Consider the following 24070-nt stretch of genomic DNA (forward strand, 5'->3'; position numbering starts at 1 on the left):
GCGATACGCACTACCCCTCAATCCATGGCGATAGGCCACAACAGCCGCCTGTTTAGATCGATCAAGCGTACATGTAGCGGTTTCACCAAGTTTGACAGGCAAGACACGTGCACACACCATCAGGCAATAGTTACAAAGATTCGTTTCTTCATAAAACTAGCTATAACTAGCTGACAATTAAGGATTGAACATTACTGTTGATGGTGTTTATCCAAACAATACAGATCTCAACGACTCCTCTAGGAAGTGTAGTCGCTCGTGTCCATCTCCGCAGTAAGCAACAACTTACGCGAGCTAGCACCGACGTACACCGTCTTGGGGTACTCGGAGATGACCCAGTTCTGGGCGGCGACGTCCCAGTTGCTGATGTCACGGCGGGTGATGTCGGCGTGGAAGGTAGCGCTCATGCCGGGCTGGATGCTCAGACGGTCGAAGGCGCGGAGCTGGACCACGGGGTCCTCAGGGCCACCGAGAGCAATGTAGCACTGAACAACTTCGTCACCAGCGACGGTGCCGTTGTTGGTGATAGTGGCCTCGACGGTGTAGAGGACGTCCCACAGCTGAGGGTTACCACCGGGAGCACCACCGGCGGCGATGCGGGCCTGGGGTGAGCCATCAGTGGAACCTTCAGGCCACGTGTAGTCGACACCGTACTCAGGGTCTTGCGACGCCTCAGCAAGATCAGTCGAGTTCAGGTAGGGGTAGATGAAGGTGGCCGGGCGGGTGAAGTTGGCGGGGAACTGGTACTCCTCGATGTTCCTGCTGTAGTTGCCAAGAGTTGGCGCAGCGATTGTCTGACCAGTGGTGGGCTCGTATGCGCCAGCAGGCACCTTGACGACACTGATGTTAGAGTACTCGAAGGTGGTGTAGGAGAGACCGAAACCGAACTCGTAGATGGGAGTGATGTTCTTCTTGTCGAACGCGCGGTAGTCAATGAAGACACCCTCGTCGAAGTTGTCCTGGGGGCTGCCGTGGCCGTTGGTGGGCTCATAAGTGACATCGGGGCCGTACTCTTCCTGGGAGCTGCCAATGGTGAAGGGAAGCTTGCCACCGGGGTTGTGGCGGCCGTAGAGGATGTCGACGATGGCGTTGCCAGACTCTTGGCCGGGAAGACCAGCCCAAAGAATGGCAGTGATGTTCTCGTTGTCGTAGAAGTTGTTGACAAGGACAGGTCCGACAGAGTGGATGACGACAATGGTGTTGTTGCACAGTGCCGACACGTTCTGGATCAGAGTCTCACCGTCCTGCCAGACAGTGAGGTTGTTGCGGTCACCCATGTTACCTGTGCCTGAGTTAGTAAGGTTTCGATATGAAAGTAGGATAAAATATACCATCGACGGTGATGTAACCTTCACCAGAGTCGGCGTTGACAAAGACGATAGCGTGGCTAACCTGGCTAGCCATTGCCTGGATCTGCGCGTAGGCCCAGTTGTCGGTAACGGAAGTGACAACACCACCGTTGTCAGTGACCTCGCGCTTGATGGACTCGAGAGGAGTGACCAAGTAAGGGAAGTCGGCGGTTCCCGAACCCCAGCCCATGGCCAGAGTGCCGTTGTCACAGCCACGGTCGGCGCATCCGTTGGGGCCGTACTCGTTCTCACCAGCGTCGTTACCGAAGACACCAGTCCACTTCTCGTTTCCGGAGAGAGGAAGGACACCAGAGTTCTTGAGCATGACAGTCGACTTGGCAGCGGAGCGGCGAATGGAGCGGAAGTGGTCCATGCGGACGTCAATGTGCTGGTTGACGAGCTTGTTGCCAACCTGTGCGTAGTAGTGCTCGTATCCGTAAGTGTCGCGTTGCCAGCTGTCGAAGTTGACAGGGATGGACTCGTCAAGGCCGACGAAGTAGTAGGCGGCCATGATGCGGACAGCCGCATCGTCGAGACGCCACTGGGGAACGGTACCGTTGAGGATGGAGATGGTCAGGTTGGTTCCCCAGAAGGACTGGCCGGAGTTGAAGTCGGTGTCACCGGGCATAGTCATGTCCAAACCAGCAAGGGTGGAAGACACACCAGAGTGCTGAGCATCCCAATCAGAAACGATGAAACCTTGGAAGCCAAGCTCGCCCTTCAGAATGTAGTTCTGGAGGTACGAGTTCTGGCAGACCTGGGAGTTGTTGACCTTGTTGTAAGAGCACATGATGGATCCAGTTCCAGCACGGATGGCGTCGGCGAAAGGCCACAGGTAGAGCTCGTGCAGAGTCTTGTCATCCAAGTTGGAGCTGATGGCATCGACAAAGCCAAAGTCCTCGAAGTTACCGGGCTGGCGGAAGTGCTCCTGCTCGTTCATGATGAAGTGCTTGGTGCAGGCAATGACACCAGCGTCCTGGATACCGCGGACGGTGTCGGCGACAGCATGGCCAGTCAGGACTGGGTCAGGAGAGAAACCTTCCCAGTTACGCTGGGCAGATGTTAGTGAATGTTAATGCGAATGGGTCGAACAACTTACTCCGCCCTTGGGATGGCGACCAAGAGGACCGATAGCAGGGCCGAGTTGCACGTCGACACCCTTTGCGCGGTGCTCCTGACCCATCTGGTAGCCGCGGCGGTAGAACTCGCCACGGTCCCATGATGCAGCGATAGTGCCACCCGCAGGGAATGCAGAGACGTAATCGGCGAAACGGATACCCAGAGGGCTGTCTTGCAAGCAGAGAGGGTCGAAGTCGAGACGGGGGATGGCGCCAACGTTGCCAACGCAGGCGTCACTCTGCCATCCAGTTCCGGTGGTGAGGTTCACTTTCTCGATGAGAGTAAGCTGGCTGACAAATGCCTTTGCCTTGGTAATGGCATCAGCCCAGTCGCCGGTCGTGTCCTCTGCCCAGCTATTTTCGAGTCAGCGATCGTGTTCCAGAGATGAAGTTCGGTCATGTCGCGATGCAACTGCCGCATGTGAAAGCTTGGTGGAGCCGGCGCTCCTTCGCTCTTCCCCACACCTGTCAAGCCCACTTGTACGGCTAATGACCTGTAAAATGCCGAGATTTGTACGTACGGGCTGGGGTAGTATGGAGGACTCTCAGCAAAGTTCAATGGACTGCTGGTGTCGTTGGAGCCCGTGTTGTTGGAATACTTGTTTATGATCAGCGTAAGCTCGTAAACACAGCTGCAGGGGTGAATTGTACTGCGCGCAGAAAGGGGAAGAGGGCAACAACAAGATGCGCAAGATCGCGTAGCATCTCTGCAGCTTGATAACAAATATCTTGCAGTACCAACGGCGTTATGGTGCGTAATTAGAGAATGTGCAAACATACCTGGGCGTGGGCAAGGCCCGCAAACAATGCTTGTGCAAGCCACAGCATGGCGTCGGCTGGCTGGGAAACGCGGCGATTGAGATACAAGAACACAGTAATATAAATCTACTGTGGTAGTATGCAAGTAGGAGTTGAGAGCGCTCGCAGACACAGGCCTAAAGTCCCGGGCGCCATGACAGCTTTATTCACAGCCGCGAGCAGCAAGTGACAAGGGCAGGGCATAGCTTCCCCAGCGCCCAGCTACCCGTCCCCTAGCACCATGCGCCGTCACGACCCCAGGCGCAAGCGGCTGCCTCTTCTTCTGCGGGGGACGTGTGCAGAACCTGCTGATCCCCGCCCCTAAGCCCTCAATGACTCGATGGAGCGCACCCCGGTGCCTCCGCTGTGTTCTTCTGGCCCCGATGTTTCCTTGGAAGCCCCATCACATGGTCCGTCTCCAGTCAAGACTGCTGCGCATATGCAGCGACCATCGACTTCTCGCAGCTGCATCACGTCAGGGTAGCTCCACAAGCAAAAGAAGAAATATTGCTTCTCTCCCGTCTCCCTTGAGCTACGCGCACGGGCGCGTTGAATGACCCTGGCCGTGTCCATCGTCATCTACCTACGTCAACCCCGGACGTGCATATAAGCTCACACTCAAAAGCCCTTTCCGAGCGCCACAGAACAGCCAAGCTCGCAGTGGGAGGTGCGTGAGGCGCCCTGTCTCGCTGGCTCAAGACGTCCAAGCCCAGGGCAAGACACCCAGTGCGGGGTTGGTGTCGTATTCGAGCTTCCATGCTTCCGTCTTCAACTGCGCCGCAAAGTTGCAAACCTTGGTCTCTAGCATCTGCTCAGTAGCGTCTGCTGTGAGGTCCGATATTCCGTTGGGCTGAGAAATCGGCGGTATAGCTCCTCGGGGTAGACCCCAGTATTACCTGGAGCACCCGCATTATACATTGGCGAATCTTCGGGAAAACTGTTTGAGGACATGCTCCCGTTTTGCAAGCTCACGTTTACGTCCGGACCGTTGCCTCGGCGTGTGCTGTCGAGCAACTAGCAGCCGACCAGGTGCGCTTGAGAGCTTTTCCACCGGATGATCTAGTAAGCACCAGGACGCTCTCGTGGGCCGCCCCACTCGGCAGGTGGTACAACGAAAGTCACTCACGTCACTGATCTAGTCTGAGTAACTTGACCCCGATCCTGACCCATTTGTGCTACACTTATTCTCTCAGAGCAGAATCGCGTCAATACCAAGCGGATACACGAGCCGACGGTACGTCGTTCGGCATGTCTTCAACCATCCGCCATGCTTGGCTGTGTCTCTCAATTGGTCACTACATTGTAAACGGTACAAAGTACCTTGAATGTCAAAAGTACCTCGCGGTACACCGATAGTCTGCGATCCCTACCCAAGAACATCGCTAGCCACGTTGGCTCCGAGTCCTAAGAATACCAGCAATATCCGAGTACCCGTTTTCCAGTGTGACGATCGCAACTTAATCAACGTAGTCGCGGTGTATTAGCTTCGCGCTTTCAAGGCATATCGCTGTGGTGGTCAATCTAGATGTTGTCGTCCTGTGCAAGGACTTGCATGAGTCGTTCACGCTATATACCCCGCTCCGCGTGGAAATAGCACCTATTACGTCTAGCCTGCAGAAGTCTACCAGGTTTCAGCGTATGAACGTATGAGCGTATTTCGGGTGAGGACGACCGTCTGCGCCACATTCCACGATGCCGATGCAAGAGATTGGAGCTCTCTTTTGGAGTTGCGCCCAACGGCGTAGGCTTACTCAACATCATCTCGGTGCGGTCAGATTGAATTGCACCGGGCCGTCATGTTATATCCGCAGTTGAGCCTAGCCTATGGCCGAGCCTTTTGAGATAACTTGGATCACATATCACGTATTACATTGAACTTTTCACTCCGTCGAAACACTGAACTTAGATTGTGGAGCCTGTTCTTCTCCTTTCGAGCCTAAATCCGATCAAGTCTAGCATGTCTTTGATGCAGCGCCATACGGACTTTCAGCAGCTCGAGACAACAATCGATCGCTTTCGGAGATGCGCCTTCCTACGTGTGCGTGGCTCAGGGTCTGACTAGCTTCGAGAGTTGCGACATTGATGACGAAGCATGTCTGGTTCCCAGCTGGCGAGGAATCGCGAACAGAAAGATTTTGAGCTTCACAGCAACATCAGACAAACATGTCTGACTCGGACCTGGAAGCACGTTTGAGGACGAAGAGCATTAAGCTACACAGGTGGACGCCTACCCTTCGTGCCGGTACGCGCCATGATCTCTAGGGTACAAGACGATGGCCAGGTGATCTCCATCAGATGGTAGCGACAAGAAGCGGATCCAGCAACTGTTCCCTAGTAGGCGTACTGCGATACAGATGTGGATGATGGATTATGGCGAATACGGTGTTCGAGTGCGGGTGAAAGCTAGCGAAAGAGGAAGCACCAGATGGCGCTAAACCTGGTGCGGGGTTGGTGGAGCTTCTAGAGAGTAGGCCGCCTGCTGGCTGTGCACGACATTGTACCCTCAACCGCATGCAGCTCTCTGCTATCGAAAGGGCGGAATGTCCTGTGTTTCGAGGTTCTGTCGTTGTGCCCCTACCAGACTCATATGGCTGAAGGGCGAAGGCTCGTGATCTGACGTCATTGTCAGCCCTCACCATGCTCTCGCAGTACTACACGAGTCTCGGAGCATTGATTGATCAATCAGCATACGTGAAGAGACCGACCAGATACATCTTCAGGCCACAGTCTCATTGAAGCTAGGGGATGTCTGGGATCTGTGGGGTACTGTGATGATGTCTCGTCGAAGCCAATGACTGCCAGCGCCGCAAGGCTGGCTGCCTGCAGGCAGCACCACTGCGCCTTCCGTTGAGTCAACAGCCTTGAGTCAAACCTCGCACATTCAACTGCATGCTGTTCTCTACTTAAGGTGATGTTGTAGACATCTATATGTGACACAGTCGCATAAGCCATCTCGTTTACTATGGGTTCCAAGTTCTCTCGAGCGGTACGGCCGCACGTGCAGGCTGCTGCCTCGCCAGTCGCAACTGCCCAACATCACGACATTGACCATGCAAACGCACGAACGCAATGCCAAGAGGCCACATCACGGGTCTCAGACCCTTATTGTTACGACGATATCAACGTTGCAACCTCTACCACGGTACCAGTTATTCCGCAAAGACGCAACAGCGCGCCCGCAACAACATTCGCAACTCTTGCACCTTCCATCGCTATGGAACAAGCCCCAAACATCACCACTTCGTTCCTTCTCTTCTTAGAAGAGCGTCGACTCATGTCTATCCAACACGGTCATGCCGACCCCGAACCCCCGCCCGCGATTACCATGCCCCCGCCTCCTCCACCACCAGCAAAGCCTACTCTTACCTTACCATTACCAGAAGTACAATGTATTATATGCTGTACGGAGTTACCAGGTGCCAAAAGCCCGAAGCACTCAAAGGAGGTTGTGAAGCCATGCAGACAATGTGGCAGTACGTACTGTGGGTCGTGCATCAAGAGGATGTTCACCGAATGCTGCAAAGATACCACGCGCATGCCTCCAAGGTGCTGCGGACAGATACCAATTCATTACGCAAAACCGCATCTGACGAAGGAGGAGTTCACAGAGTTCAAATCCAAGTACGAAGAGTGGCTCACACCAAATCCATTTTATTGTCCAGTGCCAACATGCTCGGCCTTCATTCCAGAACGACTCCTGCCCGATCAGGCAACGAAAAAGCAAGGGAAGCGCGCTGACTCTGGTGTTGGAACGCCAACGTTGAACGTCTTTGCGTGTCCAACCTGCTCAGCTGAGATCTGTCTCGCATGTCGGCAAGTCGCTCACCCGGACGCTATATGCAATATATCTGAATTTGGCATCGATGCAGAAACTACAGAGCTACTGAAGAGCTGGGGATATAAGAGGTGTCCGAAGTGCGGTCATGGACTGAAACGAATGTACGGTTGTCTACACATGGAGTGTCGATGTGGGGCGCACTTCTGCTACATGTGTATGGAAGAGCCGGAGGGCTGTGGTGGAGCGTGTAATGAATATGGGGAAGACGACGGCAGTGACGGCAACATCACGGAGTCTGATGAGGGCGAGTCTCCATCTGGGACGAACGATGCATCGGCGCTATCCAACGAGACATCTCAACCGCAAGAGACGGTTGGCGCAGCAGCGATGTCTACGCCACAGCCAGCACCTCCACGTAATCTTGATGCTGGAGGGCCTCGTTACTGGGAGAATCAAGATCTGGATTTCGGCGAAGAACCGGGAGAAGACTATCAAGATCGCTCATGGAACTGTATCCACACATTCGATACCTACACAATCCCCCTTGCGATGGCTCTAGTCAACAACTCTGCGGCTGAGATGGAGTGTGTAAAATGCTGGTGTTCAATACACCCAGAGATCGAAGCTCCCAAAACCGCAGTCAATGGGATGAAGGCAAAGACCGTAGCCGCAGGTATAGTACGAAGAGCCGGTCGAGGGTTCAGGAGGGGTAACGGACCAGGGCGAGGGCGCGGTCGCGGACGGGGTGGATACATACCTCCTCGCGGGCTCTTCCAAGCTGGTGATGCCATTGGAACAGCGCCCCATCTCACTACTTCCGTCGCCTCTCCGCTCTCTGAAAGTGTGCCCATTCGCGAAACCTCGCCTATGGAGGATATTCAGTACTCTTCCGGCCGCGTGGTAGATACCTACGGCAATATCGTCTCCACAACTGAAATCGAGCTTCGGCGACGAGCATCCGAAGCGTCTTTTGTCACTAACGTCGTTCCTCCACGAGCGGATAGGAAAGCTCAGGCTACCTTCAATGCCCCGTCGAACATCTTCTCCATGAAGTTCAGTCTCGCCCATGAGTGCGTTAACTGCGCCTTACTCGTGTGCGCATCGTGCAAAGACGGTATCTTGGCTGCTGAAGAGAGGGAGTGAGAGCCCTAAACTTTTCCGTACCTCTTACTTTACACGGAGCTTTGCAGCATTTATTAGCATGGGGAATTTCACGTTGGACTGCAGGGGCGTTACGGGCACACGGCTTTCCTTCTGTAGTTTCAAGACGCTTTTCAAATGGGAAGATTCGAACACTTATTATCGAACGGCGTATAGCAAGTAACTGGAGCACCCTTCTATGCACTTCGAAATGATGGATAGTGCTGGAGAACACCATGGGGTTGCATGTGGACTGTGAAGGCGTCTTGCGGTGATGTATATGTCTCGGTCAGCGATTATATGCTCCACCATACGATAGATGCGCATGAAACCACTCCTCGATTCGTCCTAATATCAGGACTGGATGGTTGTATTGACTTGTATCGTCTTCATGTAGAGAGGCAACGTCAATCCGTCTATGGTTTTGTGGCTCCGTGGTCTCAGTACTTTGATTCACTCATACATGTGCTACAGGGCTGCTACTTGAGATTATGTACACATCCTGTCCCTGAACCTACGACATTGTAATTATCCCACATATTGCATGCTTAACTGTCTTATCTTACTTGATGCGTTTGGTTGGACATCTAGCATTCTAGCACGCCTCGGGATGACACGAGTACCACTCGTCCTTACTACAAGCACTCCTTGTTAGTGACAAGTGCGTGAGAGTGCCATCAAGGTACACACAATCATCAGATACAATTTTTTATTCTTGTTCATAGAAACGTACTACCGCACACGAGAAGACCAACCGGGGAATCAAAACACTTGCAAAGGTTGAGCTCAAGTTCACTACATTCGTGGTACCGGTAGATGTAAGTATTTTAGCCCGCCGACATCTCTGATCGAGATTCCTTGATATTGTGCTTTCGCTCTCCGTTCGCTCGTCCCGTCGTGAGATAGCTTATTCATTCGTTCATTTCATCCACACTCGACTGTCGGATGCAGGTATGTCCTGTTTTCAGGCCGGAACCAAGGTTGACGCAATCTATGCGCCCAGGCTGGGGAAGGCGCTGGAATCGGTGATGTTGATGTTGGACTGGGCACCGCCGCGGCCTCCACGACCACGGGCCTCGCCACGTCCACGACCCTCACCGCCACGGCCACGTCCGCGGAACTCGCCACGACCTTCGCCGCGACCACGTCCCTCGCCACGGAATTCACCGCCGCCACGGCCACGACCGCGGAACTCGCCACGACCTTCGCCACGGCCGCGTCCTCCTCGGCTACCGCCCTCACGGGGAGGGGGAGCAAGCATGCGGTCACCGTCGAGCTCGACGTGGACCTTCTCCTTGCGGGCGCGCTCGCGCTTGGCCTTGCCTTGGGAACCGGCCATGAAGTCCTCTTGCTCCTCACGGGCGAGAGCAGTGCCCTCGGGGAACTTGGTGCTGCTGCCCTCGTTGGCCTTGCGGACGTTCTGGGCGGCGAGAGAGAGCTTCTTCTCGGCGAGCTCAGCGAGGTAGGCGGCGTAGGACTTGCTCTTGTCCTCAGGCTCGGCATCGGCCTCGCCCTCAGCGTCCTCCTTGATGGCGTCCTTCTCTTCAGCCTGAGCCATGGCCTCTCCAGCCTGCTCGTCAGCCAACTCGGCATCGCCGTCCTTTCCGCCCCAGCCGTGTGCGGCCTGCTTGTCGTGCTCGCTGGAGATGGTTAGATATGGCCGTAATATGATATGGGATTTCTTACGCGATGCCAGTCCTGCTATGACGGTCACCCTGAGCAGCGCCTCCGCGACCGCCGCGTCCACCGCGACCGCGGCCACGCTGTCCACCACGACCTCCAGTGCTGGTAGGCTCTGCAGAGCGTCAGTATAGGTACGAATTGACCAGTGGCAGTGCACTCACCGCCAGATCCCCTGCCGCGGTTCTTGTCAGAGCCGACGCCGCGATCCCGGAATGCTGTGCTGCGTTAGCAATTGTCCACTGAGACCCCCGTGAGAGTATAGAGCATGGGGTTTGCTCTCTGTATCCGACGTACCGTTGTCGTTGGCGTTGTCGGACTGCTTGGCACGGTTCTGGTTGCTCATCCTCTCGGGCATGGGCTTGGGGGCATCGGTTCCCTCGCGCTTGCCGTGCCTCATGACGGGCTTCTCGATTGCCCTCGTCGGTGGGTCAGCCGGCCTGTCGGGGTCGAGCTCGGGGTCATTGCCTGCGGGGTCATGAGTGAGAGTTCGGTGCCTGTGCTGTGCGCTGCGACATACCCAGCAGCTCGTAAATGTTCTGCAGTTGTAATTAGCATCTTGAAGCTGTCTACTGTGGTGCAGGCCCTCTCGCAGCCCTCAATGGAAGGCGCGAAGCTGGACCTGATGGTGGGGTGAGTTGTAGCTTACCTTGGAAGCAATTTGCGACATCTTGACGGATTGGAGCGCCTTTCGCGCTTTGCCCTTCTAGATGCACAATCTGCCGGGAGAGAAAAAGAATGCGAGAGCTTGCCCTACAGGTTTTAGGGACGTGGCTCTCAGAAGTTGACTCGCGAACGGGGTGATAGCGCGATGTTGCGGGCACGAGGTTTTGGTCAATCGAAAATGGCCGTGGGTTGCTTCCGTAAGCGAGTGTAGTGGGGCTAAGACTATTGGAGGCACAAAGAAACATGAGCGCTGCGGTTCTTGCCGCATACAGCGCTTCACTCGATTCTTGTGCGAGTGCAGCTCAAAACAAAGTCTTGAGGCACACGGTATTCACTGTAACCAACCTGTTAGTTTGCAGCTCTTGCGCCGCTGGCGTGTCAATGTTGATTTGAATGCGCGTTCAAGCGCACGTCATTCCGAGGCTGTTTCACCCATGCAATGCTTTTTGTCAGGAAAAGCAATTGTGAATGCGTCCAATGCAGCTCCAGAATGCGACCGCATCGCTATAGTGTCACAGGATGTGAAAAGGCCTGACTTGGCCTTGGTTAAAGAGCATGGGCGCTGTCACGGCGTTGTGGGAGTATGAGGGGGGTGCAACATTGACTCGATAGTTGCGGCCGACTGCATTACAATATGTACAAAGCATCGTCCCGCCTTCCAGTGTCACTAGACAGGCAGCGATGCCAGAGTGAAGCGTATGGATGAGAAATATTCACCCGCGTCCATAGCAATAACCCCAAGCAATTTCCATCACAAATACACATGTCGTAAACCTGCCCCAGGTTGAATGATAACTTTTTTGTAGAATTCCCCCGTATCGAGACTCGTGGTCTCATGTTGAACGCCGTCGTACCGTCGTGACACATTGTCGATTGGGTAAAAGCAGTTGTTGCGCCCGCTAAACAACGTCATGGGAGGGTATCAGTCGGCGGTGATCCAATTCGGTCCCTGATAACTCCAATATAGCCCCCTCTTCCTATCCTTTCCTCGTATCATCATCTACTCTCATACATCGTGGGGAAGTGCATGCTGGCCGAGAGTCCAAAGGGGTCGGCGTCAAGCATAGGGTCGTACGGGTCGAAGAGGTGGTTGTTGCTCATGCCATTGTAGGCATGGCCTCCGTCGTTGGGCGCCAAAGCTGCTGGGCTCGTAAAGGGTGGGTTCTGCGAGGGCGGCATCGGTGGTGGCATGTTGTTCGACGGCGGGAAGTTCTGTTGCGGGAATGGGCCAGGGCCAGCGGAGTGCTCGCTCGGGTCGTCGTGGTCGTAGGAGTCGGCTTGTTCCTCGTACTCCTGCTCTGTAACACGAAATCAGCCTAGGATTACAAAGCCCTATACTTAAGAGGGGATAGGAAACGGGTCAGCTTGCCGAGTTGACTCATGTGGTCCGTGAACTGTGTCTGGTAGAAAGACGTAGGACCACTGCTCTGAGTTATGCCGTTACCGTTGCTGCCAACAGTAGACGCGTTTGCTATGCCATTTGCGGGAGCCTGGTTCGTTACGAGCGAAGGGCGCTGAGCACCCATCATGGGAGTAAAGTTTGATCTAGGCGGCTGTGGCCGTAGTGGCTGCTGCTGTTGGTGCTGCTGCTGTTGTGGAGGTATGGGCCCAAAGTTGGGAGACACTGATTGACCATGAGGTATGAAGCTGGGCGAGCGCGTTGCTGATTGAGCAGGCGACGAGAGATGCGAGCCAGGAGTGGGTTGCGACAGTGGTGAACGCTGAATCGGCCCATCCGGCTGTATCATGGGCAAGCCATTGACGCTATCAACCTTGGGCGGGCCTTGGAGCGAGCGCCGCTGTTGTTGTCTGTTCAATATAGCACGTTGTTGGAGAGGCGCCTGGTTGGGCGAGGTGTGTGCAGACGCTGGGGCTCTGGTCGGCCCCAGGTTTGGACTGCCAGTCTTCGCGCGCAGCTCGGCCTGGACGTCGATACCTGGTGGAGCAAGAGGTTAGCGTGTGTACCCTGATAGATAGACGTCTTGATAAGATTGGGGCTACCTTTCTCTAGCAGAATCCTCTCGAGTAGAGAATTCTTATACCGGAGCATAAGGCATTCGTCGGCGGCGTTGCGGTGACTGTTCTGCAGGTTCTGCAGCGTGTCCTCATGGTGCTTTATGGTGCTCTCGAGCTGCTTGATGTACTCTGTACGGCGCTCACGAAAGGCGGCTTGCGCCTGTCTATTGCGCTGCTTGCGCTCCTCTGAGGTGGCATATATCTTACGACGCTTGGTTAGTCCTATCTTCGACATAGTGATTGGCGATTCAATTGCTGCAGCCATGACAGGCAAGGCAATTGGCATCAGGAAGGCTCACAGGTTTACGGCCGCCTTTGCGCTTCTGCTGCTGGGGCTCTTCCTGGGTATATGTCTCCGCCAGACCAGGTTCGGGCGACGATCCGATAGAGTCGGTCGAACCATCGCGCGAAGCCTCTGCCTTGCCCACGGGGGCCGTCATATCTGTTACGAGACTATCTCCCATCTACGGCCACCGTACCCCTCCGTCCAGATAGAGGGGCACCGAGGCGCCAAGAGCTGCGAGAGATGCGACAAAGGCAGGTCGAAGGAGATAGCAGGAGGCTCTGGTCGCTTAGACGCGCTTGTGCTGGGCAGCCGCAGCGCCGGGTCGAAAATCGATACGGTTTGTATGGGGTTTTGATAATGTATGATAAGAAGAGGGCGTTCGGGCCTGTGTGTGGTCGCGCAGTAGTTGTGAGGTAAGCTCTTGGGTAATGGAAACAGAGATGGGCTCGAACGGAGGGGCGGAGTGCTGGACTTGAAAAGGCGGGCGGACCACTCTCTGCTGCCCAGATCAACTCCTCCCGTGTGGTTAAAGCTCGCTCGACTCGCCTCGCCCCAGAAGGCCTCCTCTCAGGCGCGCAGCAAATGGCAGCCGTGCTCCCGCTGCTGGGCACTTCGCACGCGCAATGACGGCCAAGCGAGCGGGTGCGCGGTTGGCCGAACGCTCAGAATTTTCTCGCGGGGTGCTCACGCTGCATCACGGCTCTCGCTGTGCCAGACGCCTGGTGGACGACGCCGAACATGGCTGCCCCAGCCGAGCTGGATCGCGATGCCCCATGCGGCGTAGCCCGGTGGTTAGCTCCCGCGCCACTAGAAAGTTTTGTAGCCTTTCTCCGGCTTCTCCATGGACGCGCAGGCAGAGCGCGAGCCTGGCATTGTTATCTAGCAGGCGGCGCCCGTTCGAGCGCGATCACCTCGCGACGTGTATGCGTCTGTCTGATTCCATCCACGCGGCCATGAAGTCTTCCCGTGAAAAGCAAGCAACCAGCCGTCGTCGTCGCATCCACGCCAGGCCACCGACGTCGGAGCGCGCCCCTGCACCGGGGCCACGCACCTCGCCCTTATGAAGTCACCCTACTCGCGGACGGCATAGGTAAGGCTGACGAGCAGGTTCCATCTGGATGATCTGATATGACGAGGGTTGCATTATCGGCGCAGCTGGCGATAACGATCGATACGACTGCAGTCAATCTATACGACATGCCTCACCGATGAACCTGGGACGTCTCTCAGCCGTGACCAGGACAGCGCCCGTAGTCATCACGCTCCAAACTCTCAGGGTCATCACGTGGCCTGCCCCGGGGCCGCTATGGGCCACTAGTGGATGCCAGATCTTGGAGGAAGGAGCCACCAACGGTCGCATCTGCCGTGTGCAGTGCACACCACCACCGCACAACTGGTACTCTGGACACGTTATTCCGCCAGCGCAACCACCGGCTCCCGAACCGCTACCGAAGTCTGGCCTGAGGATCGCCGAGGTCGTTGCTTTATGCACCACTTGAGCTCTGTTGGCCCGAAGCAGCCGTAGCGTCACGACGCTTTTTCTCGGCTGAGCAAGCAGGTGACCTATGGGGCGGGCGGTCGAGACTCGTACGAGGGCATTAGTTGCACCCTGTCGCATCGTGACCTTCCAGCCGTTGTTCGAATAGTCGAGACCCGTCAAATCGGCAACGGACATTCGGCATTGCCTAGGTGCGGACTGTCGGATTCCACACTTGAGTGCTTCTGAACAGAAAGCATCAAAATGATAACCGACGCCTGCGCATGTGCATTATGAACTGGAGTCCCGAAAAGGCTATCTTAAACACGTAGAGGTTTGAGTATACAGATGGCCTGAAAAGGTGTTCTCACTGAATCACTGTAGAACACTTCAAAAACATGACATTGGCTGAAATCCTCATTAACGCGCCTGAGTACGCTGCTCAATAATTTCAACTCAGTGAGATGCGCTCCTTCCAAATGCCGGGTTTGTTCCTGCCAACTCCAACCGCCACGTGCGGTACAATCGTGTCAAGAGCAAGCTCACACGGGCTCCTTCTCTCACTCCTAGATGCAATGTTGCGGGAGATCGTGACATCCGACCTCCACCATGCACACCTCAGGCGACAGTCCTCACCCCTACCAGGATATCCAAGCATCGCATAGTCTCATATGACTTCCATCCTGTTTTCAGCAGTATAGATCCCGCATCAATCACTCGGTCAGCTTCTAGTCGCTAGTCGCCAGCTTCGCGCGCAGTCTATCGTTCACGAGGTGCTCGGCGCTATATCGCTTTTCAAAGCATTGCTGACGGTAGGTAGCAATGATCTTTTCCGAGATCGCGGGACGGCTGCTGAAAGGGTCAGGACACTCGCAGCCGCCGCCTGGCAAAGAGCACCTAATCGAATCTCATCCTTCGCCAGAGAGAGCCAGCATTTCCTCCTTTCTAGCTTCGCCCGAGTCAGACAACGGTCATATCACAGCCCGCGAAGGCATGCTCAGCATCCATCTGGGCGAACAAAGAGGACACTCCACCGCCTCTTCGTGGGCGAAACCCAGACCTTTATCAGACATTCGCGAAGTCACCGAATCAAGCTTTGCAGACACCCTACCTCGGAACGCCCTAACAAACAACTTTCCCCGAAGTACCTCTCGCACGGAGATGTCACGGAAGCCCTCTGTTGCTACGAGACGACGTCCGAGCAACGACAACCGGTACGGTGAAAACGTAGAACCTGATCGAAAGAATAGCATTGAAAGCAACGGCATAAGATCCACCCACAGGGGTCGGACGTCTAGATCACCATCACCATCAAGCCCTGCAGATAACCACAGCATATCGAGCATATACAGCATACCAGCCGGTACCGTCCCGCCACGATCGTCCTCACGACCTCGTGCACCGAGCACTTCTCGAACGCGACAGCCACAGCAGATACCACCTATACACATAACCCAAGCGACTGCGACGAACACGCTGAGCGCCATACCTATTATACCGTTTCCGCCTCCTAGCAATAATACCAATACTATCATTCGGCATGGTCAATCGCAGTCCCCCTTGCGCCACATTGTGACTCGCCTTGACCCCATTACTCATGACACCCACCGACGCATACCCTCCAGAACATTTGTTCGCGATCCACTATCGAAAGAGCTGCTAGAGTTTCCATCACACCGACATCCGCGAATCGACCTTGGCCTGGATTTATCCGCAGGCATTTTCGTGGGCGGAGGCTCCATCGAAGGGACCGTCCAGATAAACGTCGACGATGCAGAGCGAATACGTCATAGAAGGACTCTGGACATTGCCCGGATATCTATCGATCTTCTTGGGACGGAGGAAGTGAGCGGCAACAGACGAGCTGTCTTTCTGAACCTTGCTACAGAGCTCATTGATGAGCAAAACCCGCCGCCTCAAAACATGGTAGATACCCAAGAGCCAATAAGTTCCGCGGATCTTTTCTGGCATCTGATGCCTTCTACGACCAATCTCGCGTTCAATCTGAGCCTACCTCTCAACGTTGGTCCTCCGCCCTTTCATTCAAAGAATGCGAGACTCCGCTACATACTTTGCGTATCACTTCTTATTCGCGATCAAGGAAGGCAATACATTGTCAGGACTTCCGAAGATGTCACAGTGCTCTCAGTGTACGATCGTATGAGGCATCTAACTTATCAATGCCTAATCTCACAGTGCTGACATGCTCGCAGCTGAAAAGGCACTCATGTCGCTACCTAGTCCACTGACTGCCTCAGACGAGTGGATAAAGCCCCGAGAAACCACCGTCGAAGTCGTCCGCGTCACTGCAGGCCTACATCGACAAGTTTGGGTCAGCGGAACCAGTCTCTACGTCGATGTTCATGTCGCCAACAACAGTCGCAAGCTAGTCAAAAAGATTGAGCTTCAGTTGGAGAGGGACATACTCTGCTACAAACACGTTTGTTATGCGAGCTTGACATACTTTCTTGTCATGATGCTAATAAGAGTGCGTTGTAGGTTGCTGCGGCTACGATGGAGAAGTCTGCGGGTCAGGCTCGCATCTTTGACAGCAACGAGCGGTCTATCCTCAGTAAAGCAGTCGTCAAGCATGGTTGTGCCGGCTGGAACGGTGTTTCTGCACAACAGACTCATATCAGGACCTGTGATCTCGAAATACCCCGTGGCCACGGTACGGTAAAGTGTGGTATGTACATTGGCGCGAAGTCGTGTACTCGGTCCCTAACCAAGACAGGCAAATACTTTGAAGTCAGATACTTCTTGAATGTCATTGTAGCCAGCGGGCACACGTCAGTCTTGTCGTCACTATCACTGATCAAGCTGACTCCCTGCAGAAAGCTCGTCACCGTTCAACTACCAATCGTTCTCATCCACATGGTGCGTTGCACTATCATCCTCCTCCGCATCCACTAATAACCACACCCTCAGAACTCTCTCGACGTGGTCCCCAACTCCGTCGCCCAAGTCGCCATGGCCATAGAAGAAAAGCGCACAGCCCGCCATTCTCCACCGCGCCTGGGCCGCCGCCCATCCCAATCCGTCCAAGGCCGCGCTTTTGCAGCACCGCGCATGCAATCCTTGGAACGCATGCGCGCACGCGACGAAGCCATCCAAGAGCTCGGCCAAGCTCTCGAGCAAAGCCCCCGCAAATATGGTCTCCGCCGCGCAAACTCCAACTTCGACTACCGCACCCCGCCCTCCAACCGCAAAGGCAGAATCCTAGGCGACGGCGAAGCAGCAGATCTCCAGGACCGTCTGCGTCGTGTAAGATCGAATGAAACGATTGGATCGCGACCACCCACCTTACACAAAGTCAACTCTACGCGATCGAGACGAGGCGCTGCATCGGCTTTTGGATTCCGCGAAGCAGAGGTTCGAGAAGACATCGAACTTGGGGGGCTGGGTGCATCGGGTGATGGGCCATTGAAGGAGAGGTTGGAGAGAACTAGTGATCGGCAGTATCGGTTCAGCAAGAAGAAGAGCGTGGAGAAGTGGAAGGGTGTAGCGAATGTGGGGGTTGGGTGGTTGAAGGGGAGTGGAGTTAAGGATGATAGGGAGAGGGAGGGATGGGTGTGATGTGAGCACTTTGTGACCTTTGATGGGCCTCTTGTACGTTGGATAGCGCGTACGTTACGTCGAATGATGATACTTTACCCTTCAGTTCTGCTTGACTGTGCTATCGTCGCATACGATGAAGATCTAACAAGCACTCGAAAAACATAGTCAAAAATAGACGTAATGTTATTTGAATAAGCCTGTGTTTATAACAGCCTAGATGCTTTCATATATGATACAATCATATCTCATAGTAGTCATTAATCCCCTCTTCATCTTCCTTATGCAATATCATACAGTATTATACACGGCGTGTCGAGGTAATCGTAACAGGAAGACTCGCGCAATGGTAGAGCCTCGTGCAGCTTAAGAGCTTATGACCTGCTCTTCGCGAGCTCAGACTGAGCAGTCGACGTAGGACCACCCTTGACGCGCTCGCCACCAGTAACCTTCTTCTCACCCTCAGTGATGTCGTGTAGCGCCTCGCTGGTGATAGGCTCCTTGGCGTGACTCTGCGCCTGCGCAGTAGGACCTCCAGGTACGGGACCGTCCTCGCCCGTCAACTTCTTCTCGGCATCGGTGATCTTGCTCAGCGTCGACGAGTCTAGCTTTCCTGATGCGTTGGAAGTGTTGGCGCCGGTGTTGTTGTTGGATGAAGCGGAGCCTGCTGTCAGAGCAGACTGAGCGATGGATGTAGGACCTCCTTTCATGACTTCATCGGAACCAGTGAGGACCTTCTCGCCCTCGGTGATGTCGTGGATGACTTGCGCGGTGAGGTTCTGGCCAACGTGCTGCTGAGCTTTCGCCGTAGGGCCGCCCTTGTGTGGCTCGTCCTTGCCGGTGATCTTCTTCTCGGCGGCAGTGATCTGCGAGATGAAGTTGGAGTCGACCTGGACAGACATGATGCGTGTTGTTGTGAAAGTGCGGTGGTTGCTCAGATCGTTGATGTTGTTCTTGAGCGGTGCTCTTTGCGATGTAATGCGAGCTGCTGGTCGTGCTGCGAGGAAAACGTTGCGGTTGATACGAAGGAGTCTGGAAGCCATTGTTGCTGCTTGTTTATATGTCGACAGATGATGAAGTGGAAGTTGCAACTGTGTGAGGTGTGTAGGCAGATTATGTAGTGTGATGGAGTACTGATGTAATGCGAAATTGATATCGTCTGAGGTGTGCGCTCAGCGTGACGTTTACTATGGGGAAAGATGGATTGCAATGCGCATTTGCAACTTGTCGGTCTGCCCGTGCACCGCAAATCTCTGCATCAATGGCGACGACATCGTGCTGATGACCCTGAGATGCAGGTACCACATCTCCGATGGACGCGGCGACTGCGCGATGCGCGCGCATGATGTGGTGGAGCCATGATGTCAGCATTCTGGGGAACTGCGGCCATGACGATTTGGGTGCACTAGCGGTCAACTAAAATGGCGATGCGATTTAGGGGTCCAGATGCAGAGTTCACAACATCAATCACGACGCGGTCAATGTAGAAAGTAGTTGCTCAGCTACTGAAGGGTCTTTGTTGCGGGCGTAGTTCACTTCGGTCTGACACTTCGGATATTGCGGAATTACCGGCTTTGGTGGCGCATGTCAGACCATACGAGTTTCTCGCCCGTTGCTTGATTGCAACGCCATTGGGTATTAGCAAGTATTGTTTCGGTCGCACCTACTTGTATGGTATGCGTTGCGCCTTGCTATGTTGCGTGTATAAAGCTAATTGCTCCGGTATGGCACTCGCGGCGATAAGGCATGCGACGGAACGACTATGAGGCCGCTGCTGCAGAAGCTGGCAGCCATATAAGAAGAGTTGGTGTATTAAATATTGTGTGCCAAACATTAAAAACAGGATCAAAACCTATCTCACCCTTGCGTAGCTCTTGTGAATTAAACTTCCGGCTTATTCTTACACTGCGACAATGTCATTCATCAATCCAGCAGCACCCGTGTCTCTTCTAGGCAGACATCGTATCCTCAGTCCCACGGCAGCCGTCCGGGTCTCGCCTCTTTGCCTCGGTGGCATGAACTTCGGTGAAGCATGGAAGGCCACTCTCGGAGAATGCACCAAGGAAACGGCCTTTGCGATGCTGGATTACTTCTACGAGCAAGGCGGCAATTTCATTGACACCGCCGTCAACTACCAGTTCGGTGAGAGCGAAGAGTGGATTGGTGAGTGGATGGAAGAGCGAGGAGTCAGAGATGAGATGGTGCTTGCGACCAAATTCACTGGTATGCAGATTACCGAGAGAGAAAAGGAAGGCGGTGCGAGGTGCAAGAGTAATTATGGAGGTAACAGCGCGAAGAACATGCATACAAGTATTGAGCGTTCGCTGAAGGCGCTCAGGACTAGCTATGTCGATGTCGTGAGTTCCCTCTGCGGGCTCTGCATTCCGCTACGACTGTCGTGATTGACTGCCTCATAGTACTACGTCCACCTTTGGGACTCAACGGCCTCCATACCAGAGCTAATGAACGCCCTCAACGACCTCGTCTCCTCCCGTCGAGTACTCTACCTAGGCATCTCCGATACCCCAGCCTGGATTGTCGTAAAGGCAAACTGCTACGCCCGCCAACACGGTCTCCGCCAATTCTCAATCTATCAAGGTCGCTGGTCCGCCGCCGATCGTTCTTTCGAGCGCGAAATCATCCCCATGGCACTAGACGAAGGCATGGCTCTTGCACCGTGGGGCGCCATCGGCGGAGGAAGCTTCAAGACAAGGGCGCAAAGAGAAAAACCCGAAGATGGCGGCAGGAAGATGGAGATGATGGTCATCGGAAACGAAGAGAAAGTGAGCAATGTGCTCGAGGATATTGCAAAAGCAAAGTCTCCAACCCCGCTCATCACTTCCGTCGCTCTCGCATACGTTATGCACAAGTCACCTTACGTCTTCCCCATCGTCGGCGGTCGCAAGATTTCGCATCTCGAGGGTAATATCCAGGCTCTTGGTTTGAGTCTTACGCCAGAGGAGATCCAGCAAATTGACGCGGCTTATGGCTTCGAGATGGGGTTCCCGCATCAGTTTCTCAATCCAAGGAATACGGCGATTATGGGACCGGAGGATAATCGATTCGCGAATAACATGGGCGTTTTGGATCATGTCAAGGGGCTGAAGCCGATTCCGCCGCACCAAGGGGCGGTAGAAGAGAAGTGACTGGTCCTTCCGTTGGAGCAGGCGACGTGGTGTTCGCCGGCAAAAGATTGCATACGTTAACCCGTGGAGGCTACGGAAGGTGAACGGGATAAGGCACACATTACAAAGCCGGAGCGCGAAGGCTTCAAACGCTTTCCTGTTATAGAGACTGAGGAGAAAAGTCAGCCTGTAGCTTCCCTCTTCCACCCTCGTCATTAAAGTCCGGTCGCCGAATCTAGACGTGGATTGCATCTGCATTCATTCACTTTTGTGTGTGCCAAGGAACGGAGTTGCAGCCTTCGCTTCCTTCTGCTAGTCGCGATCCGTTTGTACCTCTTCATGCACCGTTCTGTTCGCCATCTTAGCTCTAGCCTAGAACGAATACCCAGGTATGCTTCGATGCGGACTTTAAGCACCCACTAAGCCCAATTTCTCATTTTAATAGCCCCTCTAGATCGATATTCGGATCTACTCAAAGGAAAGGCACAATCAACGATGTCTTCTTCACTGTTACGTTCCGCCAGCCCCAACGTTCGCATAAACGACGAGATCTGGGACATGATCTTTCCCGACGCAAAGACCACAAAGAACCAGAAGGCCGCCGGAGACACCGCTCAGTCCCCCGACCCGATCACTGCTAAAGACATCGACATCAGAGACTGGCCCTTCACAGACCGCAAGAAACTCGAGTCCGAGGATAACCGTATCAAAGTCTTCATCGATGCTGAGCTCATTACAACAATCTCGAAACCACTATTCCGCGCGACTTCAACAACAGCCAGCGAAATGCTTGTAGATGATACGGTCATGCTACCCGCAGCTATTGACAAGGATGCGGTATTTCAACTCGTCAATTACTTCGAGGACGTCATCTCAAACTCCAGCGAACCCCTGCCTCTCCCACTTAGCCTACCATTAACCGCAACCCTGAGTATGTGCGCCGCTGCGGCGGCGCTCGGGATGGACAAGTATGTCGACAACCTATACAAAGAGTGCGAAGACCTCTTAAAAACATGCCAACCCTCGTGGGCGACTATCGAAGCCATCACTTCATATGCGACAACGACACCGCGTTTCTCCCGCCTCTTCCGCATCATGATAGCCGGCCTCGCTACACGCGTTTGGAACGAAACGGCCTCCAACGTTGAAGTCTTCCAGATCCAGTTAAATCCTGTCCTTGAAAATTCGGTCAAGAGGGCGAATGAGAAATACGGGACCCTTTCTCAAAGAAGGAAGATGTATGAGAGACATGAGCGCTTTTCAGCCAGAATGGTGGCAGCTGGGTATGGAGAGTGGGATTGGGGGCGGAAGGTGGTTGGGAAGACAGATGAGGCGGGGGTTGAGTGGGATGAGTATCATGGGCCTGCTAGGAGATCACATGTATGAGGCAATTTTTAAGCTACTAAAAAGTAAGAACACTATATAAGTCGTCCATATGAGATTTACCCTAACGAGACCGACGTAAGAAATCGCCCGCGACCGGCATCCACACATCCTCACCTCCCCCTTGTTCAACTCCTATTTCCCCTTCCCAATAGCCTCAAAAGCATACCCCCTCGCCTTCCCCGTCTCCCTCATCCTCCAACTCTCAATATACCCCTCGACCTCCTCACACCCATTCTCCTCTCCAGGCACCGGCTCCCCCCACGTCCCCCAATACGGCACAACACCCGTCCACGTCTTCTTCACCAACTCCTTATCCTTGAGATCATTCCTATCCTCACTCGGCCCCCCCGTCCTAATCTTCGCACTCGCACTCTCAATCCTAACCCTAAGTATACTCGTACTCTTCAACTCCGCACTACTCGGGGGCACCCTACTCTTCTCCCAGCGCTGCGGCAACATATTATCAGTAATAGCTTTCATGGCGTACAGCGCTTCATCGGCGTCTTCGACGAGTTCAGCGTAGCCGTAGACGATGGCGGAGCGGTAGTTGCAGGAGTTGTGGAAGGGGGTTAGGGAGAGGACGAGGCCGTCGAGGAAACTGGCGGCGATGGTGATGGGGAGACCGGGGGTGGAGGTTTCTTTTGAGGACTTGAAGATGCGGCCGGAGACGTAGCCGTGGATGTAGAGGGATTGGGCGGTGGAGGAGGGGTCTGCGGACTGGTCCTGGGTTCTTGGGTTAGTATATTGATGTTTTTCATGCTTTTGCTGTTGTGGGATGTAGGATGGTGGGAGGGAAGGAAGTGACGTACCTCGTAGTTTCCTGTACATCCCAGCATTGGCAGGACGACGGGGAAAGGGTGTTCTGGGTCGACGAAGGAGACGTGGAGAATTGGACAGGCATTTACTAGGCTGTGGATTGTTGCATAGTCGTATGTGCCTGGGTTTATTGGTGTGAGTACGCGATTTCAAGTACGCAAGAGTGCGAAGGAGATGAACGTACCTCGATTCGCCAATCGACCGAGTTTGTTGACGGCGGTTTTGGGGTATTCTGGCGATGCCATTGTGTGATGTCTGTTGCTGAATCTTTGAAGTGACTTCGTTCTGACCGCAAGGAAAGATTGGCAAGAGAGAGAGAGATTGATGCTGAGGTCTCAAGCTGAACTGGAGTGCAACAATATGCGAGGTTCAATCAAGCTTTGTACCTTTTCCTCCAAGCTTTCTGTGACTCCCAATTCGTGACTCCTTCACCATACATACATGCACAGACGTGCGACGCTCATCAGGCGGGCCATTGTACACGTCCAAAGGGTCTGGAGGATGACGGCACCCGGCAGGACTTGCTGGATGCGGAAGCGGGGCCGTAATCGTGTGAGTAATCATTGGTGGATGGCGTTTACACTGCGCGACTACCATACCTCGCGTACACGGTTAGGCGTGTAGGGCGTCTAGAATTGTGAGTAGCCTCACAACAGTGTACATACCGCGGAACATTGGCTGCGGATACTTCGGGTTATCCACGGCCTGTATGCAAATCAGAGCTGCAAGTATGAGGCGATAGTATTCCATATCCATCTATGATACTAGACAGAGTACAACATGTAGTCAAAGTAAAACCTAGTCCCAATCCAATCCGGGAGAGCCTCAATGGGCGATGCAGTCCAAAAGTCCAATTCCAAAACTCCGTTCCATGCAATTC

General features: G+C 54.2%; 8 protein-coding genes across 8 annotated transcripts; 3 read left to right on the forward strand and 5 right to left on the reverse strand.

The window, feature by feature from the left end:
• Positions 1-239: 239 nt before the first annotated feature.
• On the reverse strand, positions 240-3295 carry J4E87_007550 (uncharacterized protein; the record flags this gene model as incomplete). The annotated part of the gene is made up of 5 exons (XM_049379144.1): positions 240-1282; positions 1332-2400; positions 2449-2821; positions 2989-3065; positions 3248-3295. The coding sequence occupies 5 exons, from the start codon at positions 3293-3295 to the stop codon at positions 240-242; spliced, it is 2610 nt and encodes an 869-aa protein (XP_049231055.1).
• Positions 3296-9174: 5879 nt separating this feature from the next.
• Positions 9175-10533, reverse strand: J4E87_007551 (uncharacterized protein; the record flags this gene model as incomplete). The annotated part of the gene is made up of 6 exons (XM_049379145.1): positions 9175-9823; positions 9870-9978; positions 10028-10081; positions 10161-10331; positions 10384-10402; positions 10513-10533. 6 exons carry the CDS (start codon positions 10531-10533, stop codon positions 9175-9177), a joined length of 1023 nt encoding a protein of 340 aa, XP_049231056.1.
• A 992-nt stretch (positions 10534-11525) lies between these two features.
• On the reverse strand, positions 11526-12780 carry J4E87_007552 (uncharacterized protein; the record flags this gene model as incomplete). The annotated part of the gene is made up of 3 exons (XM_049379146.1): positions 11526-11827; positions 11887-12465; positions 12531-12780. The coding sequence occupies 3 exons, from the start codon at positions 12778-12780 to the stop codon at positions 11526-11528; spliced, it is 1131 nt and encodes a 376-aa protein (XP_049231057.1).
• Positions 12781-16231: 3451 nt separating this feature from the next.
• On the forward strand, positions 16232-17884 carry J4E87_007553 (uncharacterized protein; the record flags this gene model as incomplete). Its single annotated transcript, XM_049379147.1, has 6 exons — positions 16232-16466; positions 16522-16748; positions 16808-16994; positions 17043-17097; positions 17143-17185; positions 17237-17884. 6 exons carry the CDS (start codon positions 16232-16234, stop codon positions 17882-17884), a joined length of 1395 nt encoding a protein of 464 aa, XP_049231058.1.
• Positions 17885-18237: 353 nt separating this feature from the next.
• J4E87_007554 (uncharacterized protein) lies at positions 18238-18906 on the reverse strand (the record flags this gene model as incomplete). The annotated part of the gene is made up of 1 exon (XM_049379148.1): positions 18238-18906. One exon carries the CDS (start codon positions 18904-18906, stop codon positions 18238-18240), a length of 669 nt encoding a protein of 222 aa, XP_049231059.1.
• An 870-nt stretch (positions 18907-19776) lies between these two features.
• Positions 19777-21009, forward strand: J4E87_007555 (uncharacterized protein; the record flags this gene model as incomplete). The annotated part of the gene is made up of 2 exons (XM_049379149.1): positions 19777-20220; positions 20281-21009. The coding sequence occupies 2 exons, from the start codon at positions 19777-19779 to the stop codon at positions 21007-21009; spliced, it is 1173 nt and encodes a 390-aa protein (XP_049231060.1).
• A 474-nt stretch (positions 21010-21483) lies between these two features.
• Positions 21484-22374, forward strand: J4E87_007556 (uncharacterized protein; the record flags this gene model as incomplete). Its single annotated transcript, XM_049379150.1, has 1 exon — positions 21484-22374. The coding sequence occupies one exon, from the start codon at positions 21484-21486 to the stop codon at positions 22372-22374; it is 891 nt and encodes a 296-aa protein (XP_049231061.1).
• A 132-nt stretch (positions 22375-22506) lies between these two features.
• On the reverse strand, positions 22507-23435 carry J4E87_007557 (uncharacterized protein; the record flags this gene model as incomplete). Its single annotated transcript, XM_049379151.1, has 3 exons — positions 22507-23097; positions 23184-23311; positions 23375-23435. The coding sequence occupies 3 exons, from the start codon at positions 23433-23435 to the stop codon at positions 22507-22509; spliced, it is 780 nt and encodes a 259-aa protein (XP_049231062.1).
• Positions 23436-24070: the final 635 nt, after the last annotated feature.

Source organism: Alternaria ethzedia (genome assembly GCF_023757985.1).
Source record: "Alternaria ethzedia strain BMP 0044 chromosome Unknown scaffold_21, whole genome shotgun sequence".
Classification (NCBI taxonomy): domain Eukaryota; kingdom Fungi; phylum Ascomycota; class Dothideomycetes; order Pleosporales; family Pleosporaceae; genus Alternaria; species Alternaria ethzedia.